Source organism: Solanum stenotomum, chromosome 3 (assembly GCF_019186545.1).
Source record: "Solanum stenotomum isolate F172 chromosome 3, ASM1918654v1, whole genome shotgun sequence".
In the NCBI taxonomy this organism is placed as follows: Eukaryota; Viridiplantae; Streptophyta; class Magnoliopsida; order Solanales; family Solanaceae; genus Solanum; species Solanum stenotomum.
The window spans coordinates 23,902,571-23,927,780 of NC_064284.1; the positions used below are offsets into that span (position 1 = coordinate 23,902,571).

Below are 25,210 nucleotides of genomic sequence, written 5' to 3' on the forward strand. Positions count from 1 at the left end.
TATATATATAGATTAATCGATTACAACGCTCCTATCTTTGCTTGTTGATGCTTCAAAACTTGGATTGCATGCTAAAACACAAAACAATAATTATTACCTCAAGGAACAAACCCATAGAATATGTTCATTTTTCATCATCACCCTATGAAAAAAGGCCATACAATACACAAAGAAAACATAAATAATATCCTATCAAACTTAAATGAATTGAATTGATTTGGATAGCAAGAAAATTACTGAGTAGAAATGTAGAATCGTAATGCATCTATATTATAGTTTTTTTCATGAAAAAATTGTATTTTTAGGGATTCGAGAGGATGAGAATTAGTAATTGTATTTTTATGTTATTTTATTTAACAAATAATAACATAGATGAGTCAAACGTTTAACGGATGACATAGATGAGTTTTTTCTCAAAGTTTGATGACATATTTGAGTTTTTCCCAGATAATAATAATTATAAATCTAGATGAAAGAATGAAAAATCAAGTCCACATAATTCACTGTGTCCTTGAGGAAATTATTTCCCTCAAGTATCTGATGTTATATGTATACACTCATCTTAGGATAGAACGATTTACTTCAACAGAATAGTAGCATCTTAAATTTTGTAGAACTTCGAACTCACTGATCAATGATTGCAAATCACACTTTAATTTTTTAAGAAGAAGAATAGAAAATTTAGAAAATTCGTAGTTTAAAATGAGAGGAACTTCTCTATTTAGGCCAACAAAGGGTAGTATAACCATGTTTTTATTGTGCCTATAAAAAAAGTCATGACATCACTTTCGAAAAGTCACAATCCTTTAATGTGAAAAGATTTCCGTATTTAATATAGTATAATATAATATTAATTAAATATAAAAACAACATATAAAATTTATACGAAGTTGATTTGTTTTTAGTTGGGGGTATTGTTAGTAATTTAATATTTAAGTTAGGAAGTTCAGGTATAAAGGTCGTATGTTTAAAAATGAGAGAAAAATCCTCTAATTGTAGCAAAAAAAGAGTAACATATGTTTATAATGCCTTGTCAAAAAAGGTACAACTCTTCTTCAGAACAACTCACCGAAAAAATCACAAACATTTGAAAAAGTCATCATCCTTTTAAGGTAAAAAGGTGTTTCCTTTTAATAGAATATAATTTAAACAAATATAAAGAGAAAATGATCAAATGCCCCACTAATCTATTACCGGATTCCCAACTACACACTTAAATTTCATGGGCGTCCAATCACCCCCTTGAACTGTTTAAAATTGAAATTATCATCTCCCTAAATGTTTATGTGGCGGTGTGAGTGTATTTCACTCTCCCTGAGAGAGTGAGCACCGAAAATAAATATTAAAACTTTATTTTTATATATATTATTTTTTTCCTTATTCCTTTCTTTCTTCTTCATAGAAATCTCTTCCTTCTTTGTGACCAGATCTGTCCATCTCTCATCATTTCTACGTCGTTGCTGCCACTGCTATCTTCATCAGACCTACCATAAAATTTTTGTATTCCTCTTGATTCGAATTTGTGTATGGAATTAGAAATTTTTGAAAATCAACTCTTTACCGATATTATTGGAGTTGTTAATCATCAGTGTACATGGTCAACCCACTAAATTGATTAGGTTGACAAATTCTTATTTTGGTTCTTTGGAGCTCCAAAATTGTAATTTTAATCCAAACCAACGAAGAATTTTAAATTTTTGATGAAACCCAGATTTAATTTTAAGAATAAAAATGTTTTTGGCTAGGGCGATTGAAAACAACAATGGAGTGCTTGTTTGTACCATCAAGCAGCCTAAGATCTGCATCTCGATATGTTCACATGGTCGAGAAGTTTTTCCGAGCCGGCTTGCCAGATTCAACTTTTCTCCATTGTTATGTTTTCATTAACTTCAATTTGAGAAATTTGACATATGCATTCATGGAAATGATCTTGATTGGTAATCAAGTAGTGGGCGAAATGACAAATGAGAATCAAAATCCTTACCGACCTTCTCCTTTTCAAGATCGTAGTGATTGATAGATCTTTGGTGTTTATAGTAATGGAGAAAATGGTGAAAATGTTTTTGGGTTTGGAGAGATGGTGAAAAAATAGAAGAAAAATGTTTTTTATTGATTTTTCACGTGTCAAACGCATGAGTTTCACCTATCAACATAAATGTGGTTATGGCTTTTTAGGGGCACAATAATTTTGATTTTAAACAGTTCAGGGGGTGATAGGACCCCGTAAAATTTAAGTGTGTAGTTGAAAATCCGATATTAGATTAGGGGGACATTTGACCATTTTCTTCAAATATAAATATAAAATATAGAAAATATACTAAATTGGGTATTTTAATTTTAATAACCATGATTTTTTCTATTTTAAAAGCAAACACAGTTTGTTTTGCAACACCTATTGTTGTGGACTTTTGATTCGAGAAAGCATAACTGATTCTATGAATATATTTTTTATGAATCGTAAAGTATTCCAAAATATGATACATATAAGCTCAATTTAGTTAAGCATGCAACTAATTCAATCTTTCAGTATATGGTGATAAAGATTAATACCCTATTTTCTCAATTTATGAGTTTTTTTTTTAATTCAAAATAAAATTTGTCTGATATTTTACAAATATTTATTAGCATAAAAATATAAAAAAAGAAATATAACCTATAGAATATTTCGAATAGTTTTATTGAATTCACAGAAAGTTCAAAATTATTCTTTTAAAACATTATAAAAAGAATTATGAAATATCTAAACATGATCATGTTCATTAATTTTTCTTACACACGGCCACACTCAGTACTCCCTTTGTTTCTATTTATATGTCGTCCTTACTAAAAATAAATATTTCTTAATACTTATCATTTTACAAAATCAATACATAAATGACATTATTTTTCCTTTTTTACCCTTAAAAGTTATAAGACTTGAATATGTGAATTTGACCAAACATAGAAGAACTAAATGACTAATTTGCATTGACCAATTTAATTAATTAAAGATAATATTTGAACGTGAGGTGTTTTTCTTCTTCTCTAAGTTCCGAAATACATCTATCATCTTCATCTCATTCTTTTCCGATCTTGTACACTTGTCACAATTTTGTTATTTATTTTTTTATCTTGTAAACTTGAATATATATAATATTTATGTCAAAATATTCTTTTGTTATAGACTCAAATATATCATGTCGAAATTTCCTTTCTTATTTTCTTTGTGATCATATCCATACAAAAGAATTCTTACTTCATGTCACAGTCTTACAATAAGAAGTTTCAAAGTCTCTCACACCTTTGCATCTTTTTTTCTTAGCTAATTTCTTCACACTATTTGAATCCCTTTGTTTTTGCTGGTAGAAGCTTGAGCCTTGTCCGAATTTTTTATGTGCAAGAATTATCTCTTGCAGGTTCCATTTTTCCTTTCTTATGCTGGTAGTTTGTATAAAATTGTACTCTTTAATAGCTCTTGTACCTATTCAAACTAGTTTCTTAGGGTGTTTTTAAGTCTGTTGTAAAAAGAGTTTCATTAAAGTAATAAGGTTATATGAAGTTTTAACATGTTAATTTTTTTTTTTTTTTTGTAGTAAATCATTTATTTTTCACATGTTTTATTTCAGATTGGATAGTAAAAGTTCCCCTGTTTAAGTGTTAGAGTAGGTGTCCGCACGATTCGATGGACTAAATCATGACAGTTTGTCCAAATTTTCATCTACAATTGTGAACTATAACTTTTAACTTATAAGAGCCAATAATTTAATCTTATGTGTATAAGCATAAACTATATACACCAAATCATCTACTCTACTGTATAAGTTGATGACACATATATGACAAATTGATTTATTTAATGTAACACTTTATTAAACTGAATAAATAAATATTTATTCAATAAATAATACTATATCAATATATATGATTAATAGTATATCCGAATAATTATTTGATCGAGTAATTAATACTTGTATAATTATATTTACATGAGATAAAAGAACGTTAGTTTTCTTGATTTTTATACTACAACATACCTATTTTTTTTCTAGGCAATTTTTAGTCTTTTTTGTATGATGAATTACGAAAATAAAAGAGTTAAAAGTAAATGAAAAGCTCAAGGCGGTTCATCAACTCCTTTAGCAACAAACTTATTCTCAAGAGAGATTATGTTTGAATACTGAATTTTAACTATTTTCTTAAGCTAATTGTCATGTGGCTATTTAAAAGGTTATGCTTATTATTGACTGAATTTATTATTACGTTGATTAGTTATTTAAATTTTCATCGTGTAATATCATTCTTATATACTCCCTAAAATACATTTAAGGAGAGAGAAAATCAATTAGGTGTAAATGAAAGAATACGTATCGTTTTACGTCTAGAAACTCACAAGTCACAATCTATTGAGATATATTAAAGAAAATAATTTTTGCTACATAAGATGTTCTTATATTTTATTTACATCCTATTTCTTTTAACTCTCTCGTTTAACCTAAATTAATCTCTTGTTTCCTTTAGAATATACAAAGAACGAGAAAAAAAACCCATCAAGTATATAAAAAAAACCTATAATAATATGCAGTGGCATAATAAAAAACTTCATAAAGAATGCCCAAACTTTGTATAGTAAATTAAAAAAAAAGTAACTTTTTTAGGGATTTGATCTTTCAAACTTTGCATATATTTGCATTGAATTACCACCAAACTACTACTCGTGATTTCACATTTTAATATCTTTTAAGCAGGCTACAAGTAAAAAAAATGTGGACACAAGGAATCAAATTTGGGCGTTGTATAAGTTTCGTGCATACCTTTACTATTGCGCTATGTGTCTTCATTGATTTTGAGGGTGTTCAAAATACTATATATATCAATATAAAATAAGATTCGATCAATATATATAGTGTAATATTTTAAGTAGAGTGTTCAATAGAATATCTTTACAGTTGATGTCATTATAGCTTCGCCCTTGATAATATGCAGTGAAAAAGGTTACTAAAATTACTAGTTACTGCATGCACCCTCCATTCCAATACAAATGGATTTTGAACATTCTTTTATGGTTCAAAATGAATAAAATTTCCAAACCCAAAAAACATATGAAAAAATTATTCCTCTTTTTATGACTTTTTCAACTATTTTACATATTTTTTAGAAACATAGTATTATAGAGGAAGTATTTTTCGACACATGAATTACACTAATCAAAAGATTAATATTGAAAAATTATATTTTGATTAATACTCTTAAAGGGTGAGTCATATTTTAAAAATTCAACTAGTTTGGAATATAGAAAGTACTATTAAAGAGTCAAGATAGTAGTTATGGAAATATTCTCTTGATTTCCATTTTTGTGACATCATTCCTTTTTAATCTATAATTAAAAATTAAAATTTTATTTATTCTTAATAAAATAATTTATTTTCACAAATGGTTTATAATTAATTTTTTATTTAAATTTTATGTCATATCAAATAATGTCAAATGATTAATTGTGGGAGGTATAAAAAAACAAAATAATAGGCGTTGGGATTTAAAACAGCTAGCGGTGACGCACGTGTAGGTGAAGAGGACAAAACGGAAATACGTCGTTACTATAGTGACCATGCCCTTCATTAATTAACGTTTCGTTGGGTTGGAAGATGTCCGTTACACTTTCCTTTTTTTACATACAAATTATGCATTTATTTTGTTACCTAACTTTTAGATTATCTCTACAAATAATTCATACTTACGAATACATCAACGGATATATATATATATATATATATATATATATATATATATATATGCTATGTAGACATTGTAAAAATAAAATTTACGCACTTCATTTTTATTCGCGATATATTTAGTTATTCTTCGTCTACTTTTAATTATTATGTTGTGCTTTTTGAAAGTCAATTTGATTAATTTTTTAAAGTTAAATTAAATTACATTAATTCAATATTTTAAACAAAAAATTAGATTTTCAAAAACTATAAGGAAAGTACTACTATAAATTGTAATTTTTTGCACATCAATATGATGAAAAAATACATCGTAAAATTTTAGTCAAAATTCTTATAATTTGACTATAAAAAAGGAAATCATGACAATTAAAAGTGAACGGAGAAAGTAACATTTAGGGATAATTTCAGAAACCTCCCTTTAGATTTTGATCTATAGCATTCACCTCTCCTGTGATTTAATGACACTATATTTACCTCCCTTTACTTTACCTTAAGAATAAATTATTTTTTTAATAATATGAAGAAATTAATATAAATTTATCAAATTATAATCAATTTATATTTATTTACAAAAAATCAAAATAAAATAAAAGAGATAAACATAATATTGTATATCACAACGAGGTGAGTATTATAGAGCGAAACCTCGAGTGAGGTGTTTGATACTATGCCTTAAAACTTAATGAGTACAATTTAGTGGGTAATGTTGTTAATTCCTTTGTAAGTACTCCCTCAGTCCCATTTTATATGTCATCTCTTTTTATAAATAGTTGGATCACAATACTTGTTATTTTATATAATTTATGCATAAATTACCATATTTTGCCTATTATACCCTTGATAGAATAGTTAATCAATCTGATCATTTATTAGTAAAGTTGATTTAAGAAAATATTAAATAAGGATAAAATGATAAAATTATATCATTTCTTAATGCAAGTATAAAGTAAAAAGGTAATATATAAAATGAGATCGAGGGAGTAATGTTTTAGTAAGGTACTGTCTGTAATCAAGTGTGTGCTACTTAATGTTATGTTGGCTGCCGACATAATCGCTAAATTCTTTTTTTTTAACGGCATGCTAAATACAAATTACTAGTCTTCTTATTAATTATAGAGAGCTTTAATTTCTTTCCTTTTTTTCTGGTTTAGAAGAATACCGTTGGGGCTTCCTCCTTATTTTCAAATTCCCAAAATTCAATCCAACACCAAAAATTTTCTTTATTTTTAGCTATTTATATTTAGTAACTTACCATCCAATCCCAAATTCTTTTCTCTTTTACTGATATATAGATAGATACTCTCCCCTCTTTTTTCAGATATAACTAAATTCTTCTTCCATTCTTGGCTTTTTACCACTCCTACAATTCAGTGTGAGTTTTTTTTTTTTGTTTTATTTGATAATCGTGGTGTTCGAGCTATCTTTACCCATTCATGAATGTTGTTTTGATTATCATTTGAATTATGTGGATGTGAAACTAATAATTCTCTGTTTTTCTATGTCATTACCAATACATTTTTATGTTTTGTGTGGAAAATAGTCTCTCCATCTTCTCAAGATAGGGTTAAGGTCTACCCTTCGGGGTAGCCCAGTGGTTTGAGCTTGGGACTTCCATGTTGGAGGTCTCAAGTTCGAAACCCTTTGCCAGCGAAAGTAAAGGGTTTGCCTTCTGGGTCGAGCTCGTCGCACCAGGCTTGCCTAGTGCGGGTTACCTCTCCTATGTGATTTGCGAGCTATTGCATAGGAGCGGGGGTTTTACCCTGTGCGCATCATAAGGGTAGTGACTGCGGGTTCCCCTTGTCATAAAAAAAAAAAGATAGGGTTAAGGTCTGTACACACTAGTCCTCCTCAGACTCCACTTGCAGGATAACACTGGGTTTGTTGTACCAATATGGTTTCCTGCTGTTGTTAATCATAAATGTTGTGTGTTTGCTTTTCTTAATCAAAGGGTTTATTGGAAACAACCTCTCTATGGGCTAATATAGGGTAAGGTCTGTGTACATTTTACCCTAGTGAGACCCAACTTGGGACTATATTGATTATGTTGTTATTGTTTTTGACATCCCTAAATTTGGTCTTTTTATGCAATTATTGGTGTTGCTTAACAAAGCCCCATTGTTAATGGCACAAAAAGAGGGTACTTTGAAATGTTGGTATAGAACACTTTTTAGCATAGAATTCCATCTCTTTAATTCTTTGAATAAAGGAGCAACCATTCAACTTTTGCTTTTACTTTATTTTGAATTTTTTTTTCTTTTTTTTTGCTTTCTGGGGATCACTTTAAATTGTGGGGATCACCTCTTTTTTTCCCCTTTTGACACTCTTTAGCATTACACTTCCTTAATGTAGTATACTTTCTTTAGTTATTCAAAAATGTTAATTATATTTGGCTGTCCAATAAAACATAATTACCAATGAATAATGGGTACACTCTACCCTCTCCAGACCCCACCTAGTGGAATTTCACTGGGTATGTTGTTGTTGTACCAATGAATAATGCACAAAATTTGTAGCTGTACTTGCTCTGCTAGCTGGATAACTGTACCTAGCAGTATTCTTTTACTTTTCTACATTGAAAAGGTCATGGATGATATCTCAGTCTTTCAGATTTGCTTAAATAATGAAACTTTAACTTTTTGTGTGATGCTACATTTGTTTTACTTATACAATATCAAATCTTTATTCTCTTGTACTAGTAATATATTATCTTTAACATGCCTAAATATTGTGATTCTGGTACCTTTTTTATTAGTGGGCATCTGTTTTAGGACTATTCGGAGACCATTTATCGATGCTAATGCATCTTCACCTCCAATTATACAAATAAAATACTTGGTGAAGACTTCTGAAACTTCCTTAAGAATGTGAATTAACCAAAGTTTAGTTTGTTGTAATTATTGTTTATAATGATTTTTCATGTTGTCTATAGTATTTTGACATGACGTTTTCACTTCCGTTATTTATTTTTCGGACTGCTTTGTACTGTTTTTTCCTTGATTTGAGGGTCTATCGAAAACAACCTCTCTACCTCCAATGTAGGGGTAAGGTCTGCGTACATTCTAACCTCCTCAGACCCCACTTTGTGAGATTACATTAGGTGTGTTGTTGTTGTTACTTTCATGAGTTTTTAGTAACTGAAAAAGACCCACCCTGCCACCCATTCTATCTTTGTTTTGTCAGTAAGGTGGGGAGATGGGAATTTATGCTTCACTCTTTTTCTCTCTACTACTTTGTCCAATTGAAGAAGTTCGTATAAATCCGTGTTTATCGAAAGAAAATTTTACTAGTATATAGTGTCAAGGTTTATGCTCTTGCTTTATAGTGAACATCTTATAAAAGATTTAAAAAGTAATAGGCACCTTGCTTTTTAGTGGCCTACAATGGAAAGAATGGCTTTTATTGCCAAAAGGACTTGAGGCAAAGTATGCAATAAATCCTCTTCCCACTCACTTTGAAAATCTGTCTTCAGTAGTTCAATTAGAATCTGTCATAATTCTTGATCCATTTTCAATATGAAGAGGTAGTAAATCAAATGAAGTTTCCCTTTCATTGAACAACACAACTCTCAGATCCCTTTCATGCATATCATATAGGTGTGTGTGCCATATATTTTAGAACTAAAAAGAGTCAGTAAGGCAAAATCTTGGCTTTCGCAATAACCAAATGAATTTTTTCTATTCTGTCATTCTGAGATAGAGTTCTTCCTTTTTCGTTACTTCTTTAGCTGATACTATTTCTGGATTGTAGAGTTTTCTTGCATTGTGTCAAAGCTTTTTCATTGTATTTGTTAATGGTTTCTTATAGCAATCTGATTTTATCTCTCTTTCACAGTGGCTAATGAGCTGCTTCCTCTAAGCGGAACCAACCGGCTGATTTTGTCTAATGCTCTTCAAAAGTAGTCAAGGAGAGAGAGGGAAGAAGTGAAGGACTGCTGTAACTAGGATCTTGCTTTTGCATTTTTGTCAGCCAGATCAGTGAAAACATAATGAAGCTTCAGCCTTTACTGGCAGCTATTGCTTTTCTTATTCTGCTGCTATCAGTATTTCTTCATGTTATAGCTGATCTTGATTCCGATAGACAGGCGCTACTCGACTTTGCAGAATCTGTCCCTCATATCCGAAAACTCAACTGGAATTTGGCTCTCCCTATTTGCAAATCTTGGGCTGGTATAGCTTGTAACAAAGATGGAACGAGAGTCATTGCAATCCATCTCCCTGCTGTAGGACTTTTTGGTCCTATCCCAGCTAATAGTATAGGCAAGCTAGATGCTCTTAAAGTCCTTAGTCTAAGAGCCAATTATCTTAATGGAAGTGTTCCTTCTGATCTCCTTTCGATACCGTCTCTCCAATCTGTCTACCTTCAGCATAATAGCTTCTCTGGTGATATTCCTGTTTCTTTATCTCCTCGTCTTGGTGTACTAGATCTCTCCTTTAACTCTTTTACTGGAGAAATCCCCCCCACAATCAAGAACTTGACGCGATTATCTGTGTTGAACCTTCAGTTCAATTCATTGACAGGAGAAATCCCCAGCCTTGACACCCTCAGGTTAACTAACCTGAATTTGAGTTACAATATGCTAAATGGCTCCGTTCCAGACCCCCTCCAGAAGTTTCCACTTACATCATTCGCAGGAAACTCTCATTTATGTGGTACACCTCTAAATAGCTGTTCCTCGACCCCGTCACCTTCTCCAGCAGCTGATGGCTCTGCAATCCCTGAAAAACAGAAGGCTGTCCACTCTAAGAAACTAAGTACCGGAATCATCGTTGCCATTGTGGTAGTGGTTTCTTTAGTAATGTTTCTCCTAGTTTTAGTAATCTCCTTCTGCTGCTTGAAAAAGAAAGTGAGTCATAGCACTAGCATAATTAAAGAGAAGGTGGCTAATGGGGGAAGAAGTGAAAAACCCGAGGACTTTGGAAGTGGTGTGCCAGATGCTGAGAAAAACAAGTTGGTGTTTTTCGAAGGTTGCTCTTACAGCTTCAATCTGGAGGATCTTCTTAGAGCTTCTGCTGAGGTTCTTGGTAAAGGGAGTTATGGTACAGCTTACAAAGCTGTTTTGGATGAGGCAACAATTGTGGTGGTGAAACGGCTGAGAGAAGTAGGAGTTGCTAAAAAAGAGTTTGAACAGCATATGGAGATAGTTGGAAGGGCTGGGAGGCACCCTAATATCGTCCCACTCCGTGCATACTATTATTCCAAGGATGAGAAACTTCTTGTTAACGAATACATGCCTGCTGGTAGCTTGTCAGCAGCCTTGCACGGTATAATTACTAACCTCTATCTAATGCATGTTGCTCAGACTTTCCAAAGTGTTGCTGCACCCGTGTTGGATCCTCCAAACATGTACCTGTCCATATTTTTGAAGAGTCCGAGCAACACAACCTCTAAACTTTTTTCTTGCACATTAATTGCTTTGATCATCTGTAATGATTCATATTTTTACGCAATCTTGATAATGAATGACAGGTAATCGAGGTATTGGAAGAACTCCACTAGATTGGGATTCAAGATTGAAGATATCTCAGGGAGCAGCAAAAGGAATTGCCCACATCCACACTGAAGGTGGTGTGAAATTTACTCATGGAAACATCAAGTCCTCCAATGTACTCCTGACAAGAGACCTAGATGGATGCATTTCTGATTTTGGCTTAACACCTCTGATGAACTACATATCATACAAATATAGATGTGCTGGTTACCGCGCACCAGAAGTTATTGAAACACGGAAAGGGACACAAAAATCCGATGTTTATAGCTTTGGAGTGCTGCTCCTTGAGATGCTAACAGGCAAATCCCCTCTCCCATTATCAGGGCAGGATGAGGTAGTTGATTTGCCTAGGTGGGTCCGGTCCGTTGTAAGAGAGGAATGGACTGCTGAAGTTTTCGACGTAGAGCTGTTGAAGTACCAGAATATTGAAGAAGAGATGGTGCAGATGCTTCAGATTGGACTAGCTTGTGTAGCAAAGGTGCCTGATATGAGACCTGCTATGGGAGAAGTGGTTAGAATGATTGAAGAAATTCGACAACCAGAAGGTGAAACGAGACCTTCCTCGGAGGACAGCAGGTCCAAGGACTCTAATGCACAAACACCTGAATGAAAAATGCAGTTTTTAGTCATTCAGCTTTCAATTCTTGATCATTTTAAGAATGCAATTTATCTCCATTGCCAACTTTTGCATGTTCTTGGACATACAAGTAGTGTTATTTTTATTTTATTTTTTTTATCTTGATGTTATATCCTATTCTGGCCTCTATAGAAACTTATCAGCTCAACATAAATGAGAACCTTTGTTTTCTCTATTTTTAAATCTTTGTTTACTTTCGTTATACTATCAGGACAAATTTATTAGCATAGTTTTCAAATATATCCCTCAATTTAACGAATTCCCCCTATTTATAAAATGCTCCTTTTCCTTTTTAGTCGATTGTGACACATAAATTGTATTTTGGTTCGTGACATATCATAATTCCATTTTGAAGCTGACTCACAATTCACAAACAACATATTATATACAATAAGTGAAGCCTATTCAGCAAAGCAAATGTTCAATTTGACCAGTTATCTCATTTTTATTTCCCTCAAAGGACCTACTTCTTTTCAAATCATTTGCTTCTTTTTTACGTTTTTATACGTATGGACTATGGTAAAGTTTATTTGTTCGCTCTGTATTTTACCAAAATGCAATTTTGTGTCAAAATCAACTAAAACGTTTTAAGACAGGGATAAAATACAAGTACCCCCTAGACTATGACCGAAATCTCAGAGACACACTTTAACTAAACTAAGGCCCTATTATCCCCCTGAACATTTTTTTTTTTTTTTTGTAATTTTGTACACCTTTTGTCTTACGTGGCACACTCCGTGACTCCGCACAATTGAGGCACATGGGAGATATTTGGATGCCACATAAGCCAAAAAGGTGCACAAAATTACAATAAAAATGGGTTCATGGGGTAATAGCACCTTAGTTTAGTTAAGGTGTATCTTTGGAATTTCGATCATAATCTAGGGGGGTACTTGTACATTTTCCCTTTAAGATATTAAAAACATGGGTCAATTTTTTTGGAAAAATTATGCAAAATAACAAACATCTAGAGTATATTATGTAATATAACTATAGTTTTGATTATTTTTAATTTGTGGTTACAATTTTGCGAAATTTTGCTATTCGGTATCCTAATTGTATAAATCCAGAATTTGTATATGCTTGCCCTAACTATTTGTAAACGATTTATGAAAAATTCATAATAAGTTACTCTGTTTGTATATTGGCAAGCGAATATACAAATGGAGTTTTGAAAATTTTCTAAATATATAAATACAGAATTTGTATATACTTACCATGTTTGTCTATTCGCAAACAAAATATACAAACGGGTAAGCGAAATATACAAAGCAATAACATCCATAGCAATCAGAACTATAACTATAGAGCGCAATTACCAAAACTATAGTTATATAGCCTTATTATTGGAAATTTTCTCTATTTTTTTACCAAGAAAAGATTCGAGAAAATGTTAAGATTAGTGTGTTAAAAGAAAACATATCCACTTTGCTGGAAAAAAATAGTTGACGCCTAATAAAATTGGGAAAATTACGCGGTTAAGAAAACTTATATTACTTAATTACTCATCATAGTTATAGTTTGCTATAATTACCACTTACGACTAACATTATACATTAATTACGCAGATTGACTTCGAGTTTGTATAATTAGCCACATTTGTATATGTATAATTTGCCAGAATATACAAATACATACGTATAATATACAATTATCTAACTTATATACATATACAATTCACCTCTCTCCCACTCTCTTCCCTCTCCCAATCTCGCTCGCCTCTCTCCTCCCTCTCCCAATCTCGCTTGCCATATATACAAACGCATATGTATAATATACAATTATCTAACTTATATACATATACAATTCACCTCTCTCCCACTCTCTGCCCTCTCTTGCTCGCCTCTCTCCTCCCTCTCCCAATCTCGCTCGCCTCTCTCCTCCCTCTCCCAATCTCACTTGCCATAAATACAAATAAATATGTATAATATACAATTATCTAACCTATATACATATACAATTCACCTTTCTCCCACTCTTTGCCCCCTCTCTCTTGCCTCTCTCCTCTCTCTCCCAGTCTCGCTCGCCTCTCTCCTCCCTATAACATGTAGCTACGAATTATAATTATCAAACTATAGCTATGGAGAGTAATTGGGCTATTTTGCGTGGCTATATGTGAAAGTTCCCCGTTAAACTTTCTGACAAATAAGAAAAAAATTCCATTTCTTTTCTTTATTTATTAAAAACTCAACAATTATAAAGAAAATAAAAAGAAATAATTAGGAAAATAAAAAGATGTAAAAGTCGTTAAAATAGAAAATATTCTCTCCGTTCCATATTAGTTGACTATTTTCCTTTTTACAGGCATATTAAAATATATCATAAATAAAAAGATAATTTTATTAATTTACCTTTTTAAAACTACTCCATCTGTCCCTAATTACTTGTCCACTTTTCCTTTTTTAGTTGTCCTAATTACTTGTCCATTTTGACAAATCAAGAAAGAACAAAATATTTTTACCTATTATGCCCTCAATTAAAATCTTTGAAATGGTAGAATTTTTGAAAATCTTAAGTTTTTAATTCATCCACTTCATAATTAATAGGGGCAAAATGGTAAACTTATTATGCTAATAATTGCTTTCTTAAGACCATCTCCAATCCACCTCTATTTTACTCTCCATTCTCTATATTTGGAGAGTAAAATAGAGAATAGACACTCCAACCCACCTTCATATCACTCTCTATTCTTCATATTTAGAGAGGTGGAGAACTACTATTCACACTTTCTATTTCACTTTTTCAATATTTCATTATTATATCTATTACTTTCTGATTAACATATTATTTTACATATAATGTCATTGATTAGATATCTAATATTCATAATTCTTTTTAAATGTAATATACTATTTAAAAAAATATATTATTTAATATATACTACTTTCATCCCGAATTAATAGTATTTTATTTTTTTCTAATTTTCGTCAATAATATAATTTGATTTTATTATTAATTTTCACTATAAAGAATAAACAAAATTAAATGATAAGACGAAAAATTTAATTTAAAAATACAATACATAATATGATAATTTAAATACAAGATAACAATCAATACATAACATAATAATTTAAATACAAGATAAAATATAACACAAAACATAATAGTTAATATGTGATGAAACAAGAATCATGCCAAAAAGATGCTGAACGTGCATTCGGAGTTTTAGAATCATGTTTTGCAATTATTGCAAGACCGTCACGTTTTTGGAGAAAGAAAGTGGTACATGATATAATGACTACATGTATTATACTGCACAATATGATAATTGAGGATGAACATGATCTTAATGCACCAATTCAAGATGCCGTAGAGGCTTCGATGATAGAAATTGTGATAGATGAAAATCTCTGATTTGAACAATTTTTAGCTAGACATAAAAAAAATTAAGGACAAAAATGCTCATTTTCAACTCCGTAATGCATTAATAGAATATTTATGGGAGCAACATAATAATTTCAAAAATTGAGTGTTTATGTAATTGTATTTCACTTTTATTTGCATTTGTCCATTAATTTGTATACTATATAATATTTTCTTGCAATTTATGTTATTTAAAAATTTAGAATAAAATATAATTTTATATTAAATAAAAATTTTGAAAAAATAAAATTTTATATCACATGAAAATTGTATAAAGTAATTATTGGGAAAAAAAATGATTTATATTATGATATAAGAAAATAAGAATGAAATAGAAATAATAATATAATATTGAAGAGAGAGAAAAAATATTTTTTTCTAGAGAGTAAAATAGAGAATTGAATTGGAGTTGGTTGTCTAAAAATATAGAGAACTTTATATTTGGAGGGACAGAGGGATAATTTTACAAGCAAATGTGAACCCTTTAAGAAAGAATTAATAGCAAAGGTAATATAGGAAAATTTTAATTACTATTTTCTTAACTTAGTAATGTGGACAACGGACAATTATTTTTAGGAAGATGATCAACTAATATGATATGGGGAAGTAATGTTGACCTTTTGGTATAGTGTGTCAATTTGGGGAAGAGTTAGTTATGTAAAAGCACCAAGTCAGGAAAGCCGTTATTCATTATTCATTTGGATAACAGCGCAATTTTTTTCATCTTTTCCTTTTCTCTTTGTGATCACCATTTTCGCCGCATTCTGTTAAATTAGCAAGGTCTGATTCCATTTCTACAACAATACAACTGAATTAATATTCGATATGGTCTTATTACAATGATAGATTATTTTGGGTTAAAATTTCAATCTTGTTCTGTTTCTGGGCATGAGTCATTTAATTACTTATAATCGCATTGCGAATGAACATATCGCTCTTGATAGAAATGAAAATGAAGCAAATGGTGAATACTGGTGGTTTTGTGAATGAAATTTGCCCTATTATTTTTAAACATCCCTGAAAACGGTTTCCCCCATTTTGTATCATAAAAAGAATTAGGCAATCTTGAAATTATTTTGATTGATTAAAAAGACCGATTGCATTTTGAATTTATTAGTAAAATCTATGAATGAGTTTTATGCAACACATGACTTTTGATTTCCTACTTGTAGGGGACTGTTGTAGTTCTTCCACTTGCCCACCCCCTCATGGGGCAGTGCTGGACTAAGGTAATCTATCAAAATAACTCTAGAGTTCTATGCTTGTGTTTGTCTGTCTTGACTGATCTAAATCTAATTTACATATTCAACACTCTTTTGACAAACTTATGCTACACATCCATCGAACAAGTACACATGGCTCGACAACTCTTCACTTGCATTTACACCTACTTGATACATATAATGTAGGACAACACAAGACTTTTGTGGAATTGTATCTTTAGATTTGCAATTTGTCGGAAGAGGTAGGGGGCAAGTACTAGTATTATTTAGTACTCGCTTAATTTCCAATGTGTATTTCAATCTGTTGTTGTATTTGCTTTTTTATCTTGCTATGTTGCCTTCATATTTATTCTTCCAATCCTGCTTTGGAATACACTGCTTCCGGTCTATTGTAAACAACCTCTCTACCCCACAAAGGTAGGAGTAAGATCGGTGTACATCCTACCCTCCCCATATATCCATCTTTGTTGTTCCTTTTGGTATTTCATCCCCTTTTTCTTCCTTTCTGCCTTGGCATTGGGGGAGGAGGTCTAACCCTTTCCCATTCTCCCTTGGTTGTATTCATGAGAGCGGTAAGTAGGAAAACTGTCTTTCTGTTGATGACTCAGAATCGGTTACTTAGAATTGTGATTCTTGCAGGTATGTAGTCAAGAAAACAATGATATCCCTCCCACTTTTGATCTTGCTGGTGGAAACATTTGCCTTGTGACATCAATGGACAAGTGGGAACAAAAGATGTCTGAAGCCAATGACAGTGGCAAGATCGTAAGTTTCTTATCAAATTAATGTTGGTACCAAAATTTCAGTTTCATGATCCAACATCTGCATATTTTCTTGACTCAAGTATAAGTTAAACACAAAAACCTGCAACCTTTTTTTCCTTTTTATTGGTTAGTAGTGCATTTTTGTTGTGAATATCTTTCTCTCATCAAATAACACTTTACCTTACTTCTTCTGTCTTCCAACAGGCGGTGGTAAATTTCAGTGCGTCATGGTGTAACCCATGTAGAGCAGCAGCACCAGGATATCATGAACTTGCTGATAAATACACTTCAATGATATTTCTAACCGTGGACGTGGATGAGTTAGCTGTAAGTTTTGTACTATTGTCTTTTATTTGCATCAACTCAGTTTATAGCAGCCATAGTTACGATACCCCTACTATGCTGATAAAGTTTTGCACTTGTTCTGCTAACATGCTAGAAGAAACCATCTCCTCTAAACTCGTACACATTGGTAAATGTTAAACTATTGGTCATTGCTTGATGCAGGAGTTGAGTACTTCATGGGACATAAAAGCTACTCCAACATTCATTTTCTTTAGAGATGGCCGTCAAGTGGACAAACTAGTAGGCGTCAAAAAGCAAGAGCTCCAACAGAAGTTGATGAATCTCGCAGAGTCTACAAGGTCCCCAGGATGATAATACTGTTGCTTCGCTGCAGTGTCCGAAAATGCTATTCTAAAACTCTGGTTTTGTCACGTTAATTTTGCCATTTACTGCTGCTGTAACAATATTCTTACGTGTTTCTATGTATATTAAGTCAAGTAAGGAAGTAAAATTTGCAGCTTGGAAAAGAATTTCATATGGTGCTACACCTTCTGTGTTAGATGTTAACCCAAACACGAGGAAGTAAATGGAGATGAACAGTTACTGTATTAAGTACTTACTATCAATGTATAGTTTATTCTCCACTCTCTAGTACTTAAAGAAATTTGAAATATGTAATAGAATCCCAATAACAATGTACTATAAAATTTCGACAGTATGATCCCCCTGCAAAAACATGCTCAAATACAGCTTCTTCTACAGTGGTACAAAATGTTGTATCAGGAGAAGACAAAGGATTTGATGTCTCAACAAAGATTGACCCAAGCCAGTAGTTATGAAGTGGCCAATCGAATTCGGATTCTCAATGGCCAATGACTAAGATACAGGATGATGAAATAATATGGGACTGACTTCAACAAAGCATGTTCAATGGACTAGACCAAACTATATGAGATAATGTTTTCTGATATAACTCATTTGTAGAAGTCACAGTATAGACACTTCTTGCTCAATACTTCCTCGTGTAGCGGAACGGTAGATGACAAACATAGAGTTGTAAGCCCTTGGTAGGGTTCTTGTACAAACAAGTATTTCCAACATAGTTATATATATACATCATAGAACATTCCCTATAGCCTAGAATGAACTATAAGTGACTCAAGAAGTAAATAGCAGGGAATTAGAAAAAGCTCCTATGCCTCGGAAACCATGGTAGGGTTAAGAGTGAGAGAGCACACGTGATGGTTAATTATTCTGCTGGCCGCACATAACTGAAACCCTTGAAGGGGTTATCACCAGATTTTGGACTAGCAGCAGGAGAATCTAGCAAAGGCATGCTGGTCCATTGCTCTTCAAAATTGGCAATACATAGCTTCCCTGAAACTTGGGGACAGAAACTTGGTTGAATTTCTCGAGCATCTAACTTCTTCCAATAGATAGACTTGAACCATTTGTGACTTTTTATCTCATCACTACCTATTGATCCACAGCCAAGGCGCTTGCTTGCATCCTTGTGTAGCAGCTGAAGAAATACAAACACATAAGATTGATAAGAATCCTCTAGTTTCCAATTTCCAAGTTCTTAATATCGGTGACTTTATGAGAAATGGAATTTAGCCTGGTAGATGGTATTTACACATTAATTGATACATAACACTATCTACTAAGCAGTAGGGCCTTCCAAATTATCTTAGCTTTGTATCCCCAAGTAGCATATACAGAAGTGAGTCATAGCGCAGCTCAGATGAGGTTTGGTTTTTACTGGTAATATGAAATATGATCCTACTTCTTAGTAGAATTAATTACTCCATATATGGCATAAAAGTAGCATATAATAACATAAATAAGTGATATGTGATCTGAAGCATTTAAATGGACCATCAAGACATGAAGTGCCTGCTATATTAAGATTTATCAGTTAGTCGGTAACCACTATCATATCATAGAAAGAAATGTAGCTTACCCCTTTCAACAATGAATGTGCATCACTAGACAAAAATGCTGGCAGCTTAATCTTGTCCTTTATGATCTTTTGTTGAACTTTCTGTCGGTTCCCAATAAATGGAGGCTGAAAAAATCCATATGAGGAAAAGATTAGGTTAATGAAACACAGCTTATGTAAAGTAAACATATGAAGGATGTCATGTTAAGTGAGAAATATAAATTCTTAATGAAGTCATAGAAGAAGAAGTTATGGCAGACGATTGCATTAGTGTACAATAGCATAGACAACAAAGTTACATGATATGTGTAGACAAAGTGTAAAGAGAGCCAATGATTTCCCTAACTATTAACATACTGATAATTAAAGCATTATATTTTTTTACTACTGCTGCAACCGACTGAAGAAATTCAAAGTTCTGGCCAGCTTATTAAACAAAATAACGAACCTTTCCTGTCAGCATCTCATACAATAGGACACCCACGCTCCACCAGTCTGCAGCCTTATCATGACCTTTTCCAAGAACAATTTCAGGTGCCATATATTCAATAGTTCCACACAAAGAGTTGGATCTCGTGTTCTCATCAAATTGCTTAGCAAGGCCAAAATCAGTCAGCACTACCTGCAGCAACCATAATACAAATCCAAAAGGTCAATGGAGGACCACTGCAAATGATTCCAAATCCTTGTGAAACCGAACAACAAAGTTTCTTTCAGTTACCCACTAATAGAATTAAAAGCTATGCCATGGTCTTTCCATGAAAATCAAAAGAAAGTAACTACAAATCATTGGAAAGAAGGGTTGTGGAAAAGGGATATCTTACATGCCCATCAGCATCCAAAAGAATATTTTCTGGTTTGAGATCCCTGTGCATTACACCATTAGAATGGAGGTGAGAAACAGCAGAAACAATCTCAGCAGTGTAGATGCGTGCCAAATCCTCCCTGAAAAGAATTAAGTTAGTTCGTTACTTGAACCACAGTAGTCCAAGATCTTTTAGAAGGGGTATTTCATCATGCTACCTGAATAGGCCTTGCCTATGGAGTTGAAAGAAAAGGTGTCCCCCATTAACAAAGTCAAGCACAAGGTATAGTCTGTATTTGGTCTGCATTAAGAGGAAATAGAAAAAAAGAAATCAATAACACTTAGAAGTGTCATATAATGTAAACTAATTGGATACATATTAAGGAAACAAATGGTGTAGTTCACAGCTGAGAACCAAGTTTGAGGTTTTAAATTCCTCCTTGTAGTGGGCTGGAGTTGCATAAAATGTATGCAAGTCCAAACAGCTTTTGTAAAGAGAGCAATTTATATAAAATCGTAGCAAAGCATCACCTGGAAAGAGTATCTGAGCTGCACAACAAATGGATGATCTATTTTTGTCAATACATCCCTCTCTGTTTTCATATACTCAGTGTGATCTTTCTCCAAAATCCTATCTTTCCGCATAACCTTCATTGCAAGAATTTCAGAAGTCCCGATCTTCCTCACCTGATATACTTTTCCAAATGCACCTTGTCCAACAACCTTTAAGACTTCGAAATCGTTAAGTCCCACAGACCTTGGGGTATTAGCATCAGCATGAACATCACTTTTATCAGTAACAGCAGAATCGGAAGTAGCTTCTTCAAGATGATCATTGGTCTCTCCACTATCACCCTCCACAAGCTCTAACAAGTGTTCACTCTCACGGAGTGAGTTTGCTAAGCTTCAACGATTGACTGACATAGTTTGTCGGACCAACAAAGGAATGAGAACGGCTATAAATTACAGCTGGTTCTTCATATATAAATCCATTTGTTTCTGACATTGCAACATTCTCAGAGCTCAAAACTTGAGCTGGAGCAGGACCAAATATGTCTGAGAAATCCATATCAACATCATCAAGTGATACGACTTTAGGGTGTTGCAATGGGAGCAGCACGTGGTTGTGTAAAGGCTTCCCAGTTGGTTGTGAAATTTTAGCAGAAACCATTTTACCAAAAGTTACACAAGGAGGGAGGGAATATAGTAGATCAACCCCAACTTCTGCACGGCTATGGGAGAACTACCCTTGAAGGTCGCCTCACGATAGCCTTGAAAAGAAGGAAATTCTCAAATGTAACAAGTGTTCCGAAAAATTGGTGGAAGAGGCTGACCAAAATCCAGAAAAGTGAGCTGTTCTCGTTTCCCGCTTTACAGGAAAGAGTGGCTGCAGCAGTGCTTCTCGAATTCATGAAGAACGTGCAAACCATGCGGTGTTTATTAAACCAAATACCCCTGGAAGGTTTAGAAAAGAACTGTCAGTGGATCTAGCGAGCGAGAACAACATTGATTAGTAACCTAACATTAAAAAAATGCTCACAGGATGTTAAGCAAACAAAGATGAAACAAGATGAGAAGGGAATCAAAGGGAAGTAGATACAATCAGTCGCAGGCGTCTGGACAAAATAGCAGAACTTAGTTAAATGCAAATTTCATTTCTTTAAAAAGCAAATAGTGTAAAATCTGTATGAAGTGTAGAAAACACATTAATCATCTCTTAAAACCTTATGTAAAGGCAGCTAAATCCTTCAACCGCAGATAAATTCCAACACCCATTGTCAAAACTATCTTAATAGTGAATTAAACCCACCTATGCTGATCGCCTCAATATCATCAACCAAAAAAATTTAAATGATACTCCCTTCATGGGACAATTTTTGTGGTACAATTGAAATTGAGATTCAACCAACAGAATTTCTTGATATATCTTTTAGATATTTTAAGTTGTTAACTACTGTGATTTGATTAATTTTTTTTGAAACCCCAGAATAACCCGTAGCCGCTACAACCTCTACCCTTCGGGTGAGCACTTTGTGCGTATTGGATAAACCCCTCACTGTGTAATAGCCTACAAATCACACAGGGGATGTAAACTGCACTGGGAAAGTCCTATGCGACAAGCTCGATTCAAAAGGCATTGAGGGGGATCAATCTCGGGTCATCCGTGTGGATAACCACCCTTCAAACTAACTGAGTCATCCCGAAGGACACTGTGATTTGATTTATACTACTTTTTACATAATTTCAAATATATAAATTTTATTTCAAAAAAGTTAAAGCTTCTATGTCCGAATTCACCGTTTAGAAGTTTGAATGTCGAAATTCCAACTATGCCACATAATTGGGACAAAAGCGTACCCAATTGATTAGCTAATCTGATCTCAGTACATACTTTACAACACAACAGAAACCCTTAAACCTATAAAAATCTCACCCTACGACTCCTGATTCCGAATCTTAATCACGACTTCAAAATGTATATAAGTTCAAATTTAACTTAAGATAACAACATATAAATATCATAATAGATGATCAATTCCAAAAAAAAAAAACAATCAACTTTAACAACTCAATCAGTATAAACACAAGAAAATCAAATACAGAAAAACACTCCTGCATAATCTATAAAACAGTTAAAAAAAAAGAAGAAGCTCCAACTCCATGAAAGAGAAAAAGAGATGTAAATTTACCTGAATGAAATAGCAGAAAGAAGAGAAACAAAAGAAGAGGGATTTATATATGATGATAATCCGTCGGGTGGCCGCTTATAACCAACTTTGGAACTGAAACTTGTTACTTTCACGGCAACAATTCATATGATTCGTTTTTTTTTTTTTCTAATATTCTAATATAATGACATATTTTATATATTTATTTTATTCTTAATAAAATAATTTATATTGTACAAATATTTATTATTCATTTTAAATATCAATTTTTTTTTTATATAAAATGAAAGCGATAACTTAGTTAAGATGTGTTTTTACATCGTGGACTACGTGGCGCGTTTTGAGTGGCTGTTGGAATAACATCCAGCTTCGGATCCGAGTCAAAAACAGGTTGCTTCCCCCCTTTTTTTATGTTTGGAAAACGTTGGCGGCATGCCAACTCAACAGTGCATTACTTCTTCACGGAAAGATTACAGTTGTATTTACTTTTATACCCCTCGGCTCGATAATCGAGGAAGCCTCTTTTGGATGATCTGGAATTAATAGATTATTCATGTTTGAAATTGTGGCATATTCCAACCCCCAAAAGCATAACCTTTTATAATATACAGTTGTACACCGACCCAAAAAAAGAATAGCCTTTTATTTGGATTTTCCTATTTTGCATTTGAGGAATTAGGATTAATTTCTCACTCATAAAATATATTTTTTCAAATTTTTGTGTGTGAAAATAAAAATTTCAATAAAAAAGAAATGAAAATTTCATTAGAATTCTAAATGGTTTTAAAAAGTCAATTATTCCATTTTAAAAAATAAAAAAATAAAGTTAATCTGCTTCTCTTTTTAGATTTTACTTAAGGGTGGCAGTTACCTAAGTTAAGTCAAAATTGAGCGTGTCAAAATGAGTCAAGATAACAAATGGATCATGAACTAATTCAATTCAAGTTTGTTTGGGTCAAAACGGATCAAGTAATGGATCACAACTCAACCAGTTCAATTTTTACTGAATTTTAATTGTTTTATTTGTTCTTTTTTTAAAAAGTTAGTACTCTATAAAATTATTATTTTTCTTTATTATAGTTATGTATGAGATATCAAATTAAGGGCAAAAAAGTCTTCTTAAATTATTTTGACAAGATTTTTCATTAGTAAATTTGAACTACATAATAATTAAATTTTAATGGGCTGAAATGAATTGGACTAAATGGATTGAACTAATAAATGAAAGAATTTTTTTAGAAATAACTACCAAGTGATCGTTATTATGGCTCCTTAGTTACAATTTCTCAATTTACAATTCATAGCTACAATTTGAGTTTGCTACATAATGTATTAATTGTATTTTTAGGTGAATATGCCTAACAAATAATTTATGTGACCAAATGATGCGACGTGATCTTTTCAAATATTGTAATTGGGCTTAAATCACTCTCTAAGATATCTAAATCTTTGAGTGATCTTTTTAAATATGGCAATTGACCTAAAATTACTTTCTAAAATATCATAATCTTCTAATAATTTCAAATATCGTAAATGTGCAAAAATCACTCCTAAAATCATCAAAATCTTCTAGATACATAGTTTATTTTGAAAATTCAAAAGATGACATTTTGTATAGAAAACTTGATAAATCGAACAGAATTCCTCTGGTGTTCTTCATCCAAAAATGATTTTGTTGGTATTCCATGAAACACATTTTTTTTATTTGAGCTATGCAGATCCACTACAAGAAAAATGTGAATTACATGGGGATTTTTCTGTGGATTAGTATGGAAATTTGTAGGAAAATAAGTTTCCTACGGATTTTCATATTAATCCCCAGGAAAATCCTCATGTAATTCACAGTTTTCTTATAGTGAGATATACTCTTAAATTTCTCGAGTTTGTGTTTGAATTTTATATAAATCGATTTGATAAATTAGTATTAAATTGTTAATAATGTTCATGGTAAGTGTTAATTTTCAATCTTTGCGTTAACATTAGTTATTGTATTTTCAAAGATACAAGTACAAATCCTGACTTTCAATGATACATATATTTGTTAGTGAAACAAATATAAATGTTGACTTTCAAAAATACAAATACAATTAAACCTAGAATAAGGTGAAAACAAACGCACATAGTATCAGATGAATACAAATACAACATTGGAATGGTTAAAATAATAACTTTTCAAAATACAAATGATAACTTTTTAAAGATACAAATATAAATGTTATTTTTCAATTATACATATCTTATCAGTGATAAAACACAAATATTGACTTTCAGATTACAAGTACAATCACACTTAAAAAAAATGAATACAAACACACAAAAATTC

The 25,210-nt window shown here is 32.2% G+C and overlaps 2 protein-coding genes and 1 pseudogene across 3 annotated transcripts; 2 read left to right on the plus strand and 1 right to left on the minus strand.

The window, feature by feature from the left end:
• Positions 1–6,977: 6,977 nt before the first annotated feature.
• On the plus strand, positions 6,978–12,008 carry LOC125860735 (probable inactive receptor kinase At5g58300). 2 transcript variants are annotated; one of them, XM_049540755.1, is made up of 3 exons: positions 6,978–7,080; positions 9,540–10,969; positions 11,175–12,008. In XM_049540755.1, the coding sequence occupies exons 2-3, from the start codon at positions 9,694–9,696 to the stop codon at positions 11,804–11,806; spliced, it is 1,908 nt and encodes a 635-aa protein (XP_049396712.1). In that variant the 5' UTR covers positions 6,978–7,080; positions 9,540–9,693; the 3' UTR covers positions 11,807–12,008. The 2 variants fall into 2 exon arrangements, with proteins under 2 accessions (XP_049396712.1, XP_049396711.1); XM_049540754.1 differs by lacking the exon at positions 6,978–7,080 and adding an exon at positions 9,175–9,301.
• A 4,385-nt stretch (positions 12,009–16,393) lies between these two features.
• On the plus strand, positions 16,394–17,866 carry LOC125860762 (thioredoxin H4-1-like). Its single transcript, XM_049540783.1, has 4 exons — positions 16,394–16,428; positions 17,062–17,187; positions 17,391–17,513; positions 17,694–17,866. Exons 1-4 carry the CDS (start codon positions 16,408–16,410, stop codon positions 17,841–17,843), a joined length of 420 nt encoding a protein of 139 aa, XP_049396740.1. The 5' UTR covers positions 16,394–16,407; the 3' UTR covers positions 17,844–17,866.
• Positions 17,867–18,671: 805 nt separating this feature from the next.
• LOC125860742 (serine/threonine-protein kinase AtPK2/AtPK19-like) lies at positions 18,672–21,848 on the minus strand (annotated as a pseudogene).
• Positions 21,849–25,210: the final 3,362 nt, after the last annotated feature.